Source organism: Ranitomeya imitator, chromosome 1, assembly GCF_032444005.1.
Source record: "Ranitomeya imitator isolate aRanImi1 chromosome 1, aRanImi1.pri, whole genome shotgun sequence".
Taxonomy (NCBI): domain Eukaryota; kingdom Metazoa; phylum Chordata; class Amphibia; order Anura; family Dendrobatidae; genus Ranitomeya; species Ranitomeya imitator.
Window position 1 is genome coordinate 662,908,880 of NC_091282.1, and position 8,475 is coordinate 662,917,354.

Here is an 8,475-nt window from a genome sequence, read left to right on the forward strand (position 1 = left end):
CTTGAGTCTGTTTATAGGGACTCTAGCACACCCCGAGCTCTATGGTTGTCACCGTGCCTCCTGGGTGTAGGGCGGACAGGTAACTTGGAGTTCAGCTGTACTGCCGATCTCTGATGTAAGTCGTAGAGGCCCTCACAACCTCGGTGTCCCGGCTACCGGTCTCTGCGCCTCAGAAGGAGGCAGCCTGCTCGTGGTTGGTCTCCCACTAATGTTCCTCTCCTGTGCTTCGCTCTCCTACATGCTCACTGCAATATATTCCGCTTTCGTATAATCTCTTTCCAGGAACTGCAGCTACTTAGCTCCGTACACCCTCTTCTGCCTCAGACTGCTCCAGTCTGTTTCCTGGCACAAACTGTCTAACTTTCCCTACAAACTACCATACATATAGGGGGTGTTACCTAGTAAATAGGATCAAAAGCTCCCCCTGGTGGCCTGGAGTGTGAATGTGTTGCATGCTTGTGTTTACCTGGTGACAGTTATCCCTTCTTGCCTCCAAATGTAACATCGCTCTCCCCGTGAGGAAAGCAATGCTACTGTGATGACCAGGACCCTGGGGCGCCACAGCTACAAAATGACTTTTCATTCAGATGCCCCTTTGCCAGTGTGGAAGGTCGGCTCACTTAGCTGCTCCTCGAGGTAGACACAGGCACACGTGTGATTAAAGTCTCTGGGTGGTTTATTGCTTCATAAACCAAACACCCAAACTGGTAACAGAAAACAGCCTGTCCGATTCAACTGAAAATAAGTTCATATACAGTCCTGCACAGTTCATCTGGGACAACACCTATGGCAGCTCTCACAGGAGCTAGCAGTCAGGAGGCTTCCTTTCCTCCATACACACTGACAGAGGAATAAAAACTAGCTGGACATTGAACTCTCTCCAGCCACACCCTGGAGGTGGAGATATGGTGGGTATCTGTGGGTAGGTGTCCCGCCCATCTCTAACCTACCCACCATGAAAACCAGGCCCATATAGCGACTAGATTGCTATCAGCACATATCATGCTGGAGAAAACACTTATGGCTTTCACATCACACAGGAAAGTAACCTTTGTGACACATATCTCCCTTCATGTACGGCAGGGGTAGGGAACCTCCGCTCCGCATGCAGCCCTCGGTGGCTTTTCATGCGGCCAACGGGAAGGTCCCCAGAGTCCGCAATGTCCGGGCGGCAGCCACAACCTGCCGGCTGCCGGCTCTTTAACTCCAAGTGCACGGCACGCAGTGTTCATCACAGAACGCTGCCTGCCCTGCACATGAATGGTGTAATCGGGGTGGGCAGGGTTAGTGACGGGTAGGCGGGGTTAGCTCCAGGGTGGGTGGGGCTAGCACCCGGTGGGCGGGGCCAGCACCAAATGCTCTCCCGTCCTAGCCTCTTACTTTTACATGGCCCTTAGTGACTTCTAATATTCTCATAATTTATGGTACAGGCAGCATTATTTCATATATATGAACCTATTAGTCAGTCATTTCTGATTTATTTTCTTCCCATACGTAAAGAAATTATAAAGTGGAAATAAAAACCATAGGTCCATCCATGAGCAGCTATGAGGTGATGAACAAGAGCCCGTGATGAATGAGGTGATTTATGCAAGTGTACAAAACCTTATGGCAAAACTGCTGCACATTAAAAATGGTCCTTTCCATTCCCAGGAAATACTGGGTAACTACTTACTGCCACAAAGGAATCTCATAAAAGTTGCCTTCTTTATGTAAACCCTGTATTCCCATGTTCCTTACCTAGTACTCTGCCTGTATCTACCATTCTTCACTGTAGCACTGACATCTTTTTCTATGCCAGGCAATAATCAAAATAAGCAGACTGATAAGCGTTGTTTGAACCTGTGCAGCGCTTACAAGCGGTTTGCAATAGAGTTTGTAAATGCTGCTCTGAAGCTTGCTGTTAGTGTCCATTCCAGCTAACTTCCTGCGATGCTGAGGACTTTGCTTGCAACAGCCGTGAATGCATAGATTGGACCAGTGACACAATGATGTCAGTTAAATTGTTAAACAAGCAAGTGTGCGTTGTCCCCCAGGAGGCAGCGGAGCTGTGCGCTCTTGAGAAAGCAAGGCGAGACAGACTCTTTAAGAAATGTATTATTGTGAGTTAGAGTCGGATGGACGGCTTTTGGGAACCAGCTAATTGACAGTTGGAGCCTCATTGATGGACATAGTGCAGTCCCTTAAATTGCAGCAAAAGGAGTCACCCTGCAGATGCAAAGTCCATGCAGTAATGGAAGCAGAACCAGAGACTAGTAAAGTAATAACAGTATAGAATAGCCCACACCGTTGTGTGACCACACAAATGTGCCAGTCTGATACATCATCCACCTTCTCCTTGGAAGTACTGTATACTAAAAGCAAGTCACGTTTCAATAAGCAATCAATGTCCTCCTGAATGTAGCTGACGTAAGGTCTACCGGAAATAGTGTCACTGTAGACTAAGCCAGAGGGTCAGGGCTGGTGAAGCTCCTGTAATGATGGTCAGAATTGTTGTGATGAAGCTCCTGGAATGATGGTCAGAGCTAGTGAAGCTCCTGGAATGATGGTCAGAGCTGGTGAAGCTCCTAAAATGATCGTCAGGTCTGGTGAATCTCTTGCACTGATTGTCAGAGCTGGTGAAGCTCCCGCAATGATGGTCAGAGCTGGGGAAGCTCCCGCAATGATGGTCAAAGCTGGTGAAGCTCCCGCAATGATGGTCAAAGCTGGGGAAGCTTCCGCAATGATGGTCAGAGCTAGTGAAGCTCCCGCAATGATGGTCAGAGCTGGTGAAGCTCCCGCAATGATGATCAGAGATGGTAAAGCTCCCGCAATGATGGTCAGAGCTGGTGAAGCCCCTGCAAGGATGGTCAGAGCTGGTGAAGCTCCCACAATGATTGTCAGAGCTGGTGAAGCTCCCGCAATGATGGTCAGAGCTGGTGAAGCTCCCGCAATGATGGTCAGAGCTGGTGAAGCTCTTGAAATGATTGTCGGAGCTGGGGAATCTCCTGTACTGATTGTTAGAGCTGACGAAGCTCCTGCAATGATTGTCAGGGCAAGCAGCAGATAAGAGATCATAACCAATAGAAATAAAAATTTGGAGAACCTTCTTTGCACTTAAGGGGAACTTTAGAACTTTATTGTTCACGCAATTGGAATTGAGTGGAAGGGCCCTTAAGGAATCTTTGGTTGGCAGGACATTGTTTGAAAATAACATACAGTACAGACCGAAAGTTTGGACACACCTTCTCATTTAAAGATTTTTCTGTATTTTCATGACTATGAAAACTGTACATTCACACTGAAGGCATCAAGCTATGTATTAACACATGTGGAATTATATACTTAACAAAAAAGTGTGAAACAACTGAAAATATGTCTTATATTCTAGATTCTTCAAAGTAGCCACCTTTTGCTTTGATGACTGCTTTGCACACTCTTGGCATTCTCTTGATGAGCTTCAAGAGGTAGTCACCGGGAATGATTTTCACTTCACAGGTGTGCCCTGTCAGGTTTGATAAGTTGGATTTCTTGCCTTATAAATCAGGTTGGGGCCATCAGTTGTGTTGTGCAGAAGTCTGGTGGATACACAGCTGATAGTCCTACTGAATAGACTGTTAGAATTTGTATTATGGCAAGAAAAAAGCAGCTAAGTAAAGAAAAACGAGTAGCCATCATTACTTTAAGAAATGAAGGTCAGTCAGTCTGAAAAATTGGGAAAACTTTGAAAGTGTCCCCAAGTGCAGTGGCAAAAACCATCAAGTGCTACAAAGAAACTGGCTCACAAGTGGACCGCCCCAGGAAATGAAGACCAAGAGTCACCTCTGCTTCTGAGGATAAGTTTATCCGAGTCACTAGCCTCAGAAATCGCAGGTTAACAGCAGCTCAGATTACAGACCAGGTCAATGCCACACAGAGTTCTAGCAGCAGACACATCTCTACAACAACTGTTAAGAGGAGACTTTGTGCAGCAGGCCTTCATGGTAAAATAGCTGCTAGAAAACCACTGCTAAGGACAGGCAACAAGCAGAAGAGACTTGTTTGGGCTAAAGAACACAAGGAATGGACATTAGACCAGTGGAAATCTGTGCTTTGGTCTGATGAGTCCAAATTTGAGATATTTGGTTCCAACCACCGTGTCTTTGTGCAACGCAGAAAAGGTGAACGGATGGACTCTACATGCCTGGTTCCCACCGTGAAGCATGTAGGAGGAGGTGTGATGGTGTGGGGTGCTTTGCTGGTGACACTGTTGGGGATTTATTCAAAATTGAAGGCATACTGAACCAGCATGGCTACCACATCATCTTGCAGCGGCATGCTATTCCATCCGGTTTGCGTTTAGTTGGACCATCACTATTTTTCAACAGGACAATGACCCCAAACACACCTCCAAGCTGTGTAAGGGCTATTTGACCAAGAAGGAGAGTGAAGGGGTGCTACGCCAGACGATGTGGCCTCCACAGTCACCGGACCTGAACCCAATCGAGATGGTTTGGGGTGAGCTGGACCGCTGAGTGAAGGCAAAAGGGCCAACAAGTGCCAAGCATCTCTGGGAACTCCTTCAAGATTGTTGGAAGACCATTCCCGGTGACTACCTCTTGAAGCTTATCAAGAGAATGCCAAGAGTGTTCACAGCAGTCATCAAAGCAAAAGGTGCCTACTCTGAAGAACCTAGAATAAAAGACATATTTTCAGTTGTTTCACACTTTTTTGTTAAGTATCTAATTCCACATGTGTTAATTCATAGTTTTGATGCCTTCAGTGTGAATGTACAATTTTCATAGTCATGAAAATACAGAAAAATCTTTAAATGAGAAGGTGTGTCCAAACTTTTCGTCTGTATTGTATTTGGTGCATTTTTCGTATATGTACACTATAGGCAGCAGCAGATGTACCAGCAGGAGGGCAGTGATGGGGAGCAGAAGTGCAGGCTAGGAATCTGGGAAGACAGGGAAGAGATGGGAAACACTAATGGATAGGGGTAGAGCAGCAGTGGCAGTGGGGGGTAGCTTTCATTTGTTTTGCCAATTTTATCAGGCTGGACTGGAAAAATCTCAGTCTCCACACATAATTGTTTTCATTCAACAACAATGACCTAAGATCCTGAAGGTGGTTACTATATGAGAATGTTATACAGTTTATCTTTTATTATTCACTGGTTAAGGTATAGAGAATAAATGTTAGATCGGAGGGGGTCTATTAGTACCCCCACTGATCGCTAGAGTGGGGTACCCTAGTTTTTGTCCATCCCTGCCATGTCCTTGTTGGGAATCCATTGTATGGAGCGGTGGTAATTATTGCACGCTGTTAAGCCAAAAGCTTGGTGCATCATTATGCATGTTGAGGGCCTTCCCCCGTGTGTGCCTGTGCACTGACACCGTCTGAGTCAAGCCTCTCTGCACATGCCTCTCATTAATCTAAGACACCCAGAAGTATAGTGAATGAGGGGCTTTAGAGATGAACCAAGGAGAAGTACGCGACGGCTCACACTGTGCGCACTAGCACTGACACCTTGTGTACGGCCGGGCTCAAACAGTGTCAGTGCGCATGCACCCACACATGCTTCATTCAGAGAGCACTATCAATGAGACGCAGAGGAAGGCCCTCAACATTCAAAATTGGGCAGCGTAACAGTTCAGCTAGCACTCTGCCACGCCAACGGAGCAGCAAAGCCCGCTTATATTTGTACGCAAATTAAGTATTTTTTGTAGGCACTGTAACACTAATCGGTAATGTGCCAGTATGATATTTTTTATTCCTTGTCCCTTGAATTACTGTATAGATAGTTTAATATTAGATGATGGTCGCTCAAATCCACCAATTTTGTGTATATGGGGGGGGGGGTCCTAACTCTCCCCGCATAGATGTTGTTGGCAGAAACAGGGATCAGGTCAATGAAAAGTCAATGACTCATCTTTTTTGTTTTCAGGGGTGCCTGGCAGTGGCTTTCTCCACATTGAAGTGACATGGCTACTTGGCCAAGTTGATAGTCGGGAGAGATAGACGAGAGACGTTGGTCTGACATAACTTATGCCCTTTAATGGCAGACCACCATACTTGGTAGGAGATATGAAAGCCATTGTCTTGGCCTGCCATGTAATAACGACAAGTTTGCATATTTTAAATGGAATTAAGGGGTCTCTATAGATGTGTTATGTTCTATATAAACATGGCTGCCTTCACTTCCATACACAGCTGTTCTTCTAGGAAGACATCTGGAGAATACTAGCCCACACTTACAGGAAGTATGTGAGATGCTGAAGTGACTCATTACACATCCTCCATTGTACTGTCATCTCTTTACCTCCTTTTCAGGAAGTTTCAGTGCTCAACTTTGGGAACCTGGAGACTGCGCCGGGGGAGAAAGTTTTACGTTACACAAAGGAGCTGCGAGAACAGAAGACTCGTCTGAAGGAAATAGACCAGCAACTTGAAGACATCCAACGGAGCAGCAGCAGCGCTCTAAGATCAGGCACTGGTTGCAGCTCGCTGCCGAGTGAGTCATCTGAGCATATTTCAGAGTATTAACATGGGCCTTATTCTTCACACAATGTCTCTGTGTTTCTCTATGACGAGTATTGGGACTGAAGGACGTGATGTACAAACGAGAAGGAGACAGACTCGTCATTATATAAAAGAGGTGAACTTACTAATTAGTAACAGACCAGTTCATTAAAAGGCCCATGCTGTCAACTTATGCAACTTCTTTAGCAAAGTCTCAAGTCCATTCCAATCGGAACAATTGAGACTTTTCTATGGGTTATGAAAGCCTATTTTTGGAATATACTATTAGGGCGTACTAGTTATTAGTTGGGACTCCCTCTACACCCACTTCCACCATTCTGAACCCTCAGCTTTGACTACAAACGTCTCATTCTGGAGGATCCAGCACGTCTATGCTTTACATGGACAGCTCATTGATTTCAATGGGTGATTTATAATACTTCATTACCCTTGTGGTGGCACTGTAGGGAAACTGAACACTTGCTGCTCGGTTCCACCATCTTATCACTAGGCCCAAATAAAAAGAAAAAGGAATTAATCAAAGCAGGTAAATGATTTAATTAAGGTAAGAAGAGTTTCAGAGCCTCAAAGATTACTGAAGGAAGTATGGGCTCATGGACGGATTCTTGGGATGCTGAATTTAAGGAATTTTTGTCAAGGTTGCAATGAGATAACTAAGAATGTGGGACACAGGCTGCCGGGATAAAAAGAATAAAAAAAAGACTTATGGTGTCCAAACACTTATCAGGAACATCAGCTGAGCGCAGTGATTTCTGGTGGAATTGGCCAACCATCTAGTGATTGTGGGGCTCAGGGAAAAGAAGGACCGGGCATGTTGGATTTGAACCTGCTCAATCCTTTGTTTTCAAGTGACTTAAGCTACATCTGGAGTTGTTTGGCAGCGGATTAAGCCCCCCCAGTCCCCATTGATAACACAATCGAGTTGAGCGCACATGTGTTGGGAATATCGGTATGGCCACTCATGACCATCTGCTATTGGGAAATCTCACCATTACGTTAGTGTAGAGCACAGCCACTAGCGCTTTAACCCAGACAGCGCCAACTACCGGATCGTATTGTAATATTTCTTCCGGAAACTTTTTTTTAAAATAGTGGTTGAGATACAGAAATGCAACATGACACATTTCTTCCACTCCTTAATGCCGTTTTTTGGTTTACTTAGTAGGAACCTATCATCTGATTCACATTGCCCATAACACGGTTGCCTAATATGTTTTTTCCTGAAACGTTCTGGCGTTTCAGAGGGGAAATAGTTTAAAGATCCACGGACAAGATGAGTCCGGCACCACCACTGGCCAGCTCTTCAGAGCGCTGCTATAGGTGATCGATAGGTGTCTCACTTAGCGAGAGACCTTTCAATCATCTGGAGTACGGCTGGAAAAAGCCGGCAAAGGGAAAATAAAAAAGCTTACTAATGCTTGGCTAACACATTCACAGTCTTCCCAAACTGCTTAACAGGGATCTGTCACTAGCTGTCACAATATTAATGTCATACATTATCAAAGTGTCAGACCAGATGAGGCTGGTGTACTTACTTTGAGAATCCATGTGAGAGTGGCCATATAATCCTATTATAAAAGTTTTAATGCTTGATCCTAAAATGAACATTTAATGAGACCAGGTTTCGCTCTATGGTGCTGGTATTTTTAGTATTAGTACATCATTATTGGCTAACAAGGATGAGTGTCAGGACACGTACACAAATATCATTTCATTACTGACCTGACCAATAAAACTATGAAATCGTACATTTTTATCTGATTTTTTGTTTATTTTTTTTTTACAAAAACTTCCTAACACCACTCTTACATGTCGCAGTACATAAGCACACTGGGAGCACAGATTTTTTTTTCATCTGTACTAAACTAATCATCTCCATGTTAAATTTGGTTGAAAATATTGTAAGGAATATTAAAAATTAGGAAGAAAGTTAAGAAAAAAACATAACACCAGTAACACCATTGACCTCGA

General features: G+C 44.7%; 1 protein-coding gene across 2 annotated transcripts in view; it reads left to right on the top strand.

The window, feature by feature from the left end:
* Positions 1 to 8,252, top strand: part of FSIP1 (fibrous sheath interacting protein 1) — an 85,657-nt gene extending 77,405 nt beyond the window's left edge. For both annotated transcript variants that reach the window (XM_069728978.1, XM_069728983.1), the window contains exon 11: positions 6,295 to 8,252. In XM_069728978.1, the coding sequence (XP_069585079.1) occupies positions 6,295 to 6,507 (213 nt within the window). In that variant the 3' untranslated portion in view covers positions 6,508 to 8,252. The remainder of the gene's footprint in view (positions 1 to 6,294) is intronic.
* The last annotated feature ends 223 nt before the right edge of the window (positions 8,253 to 8,475 follow it).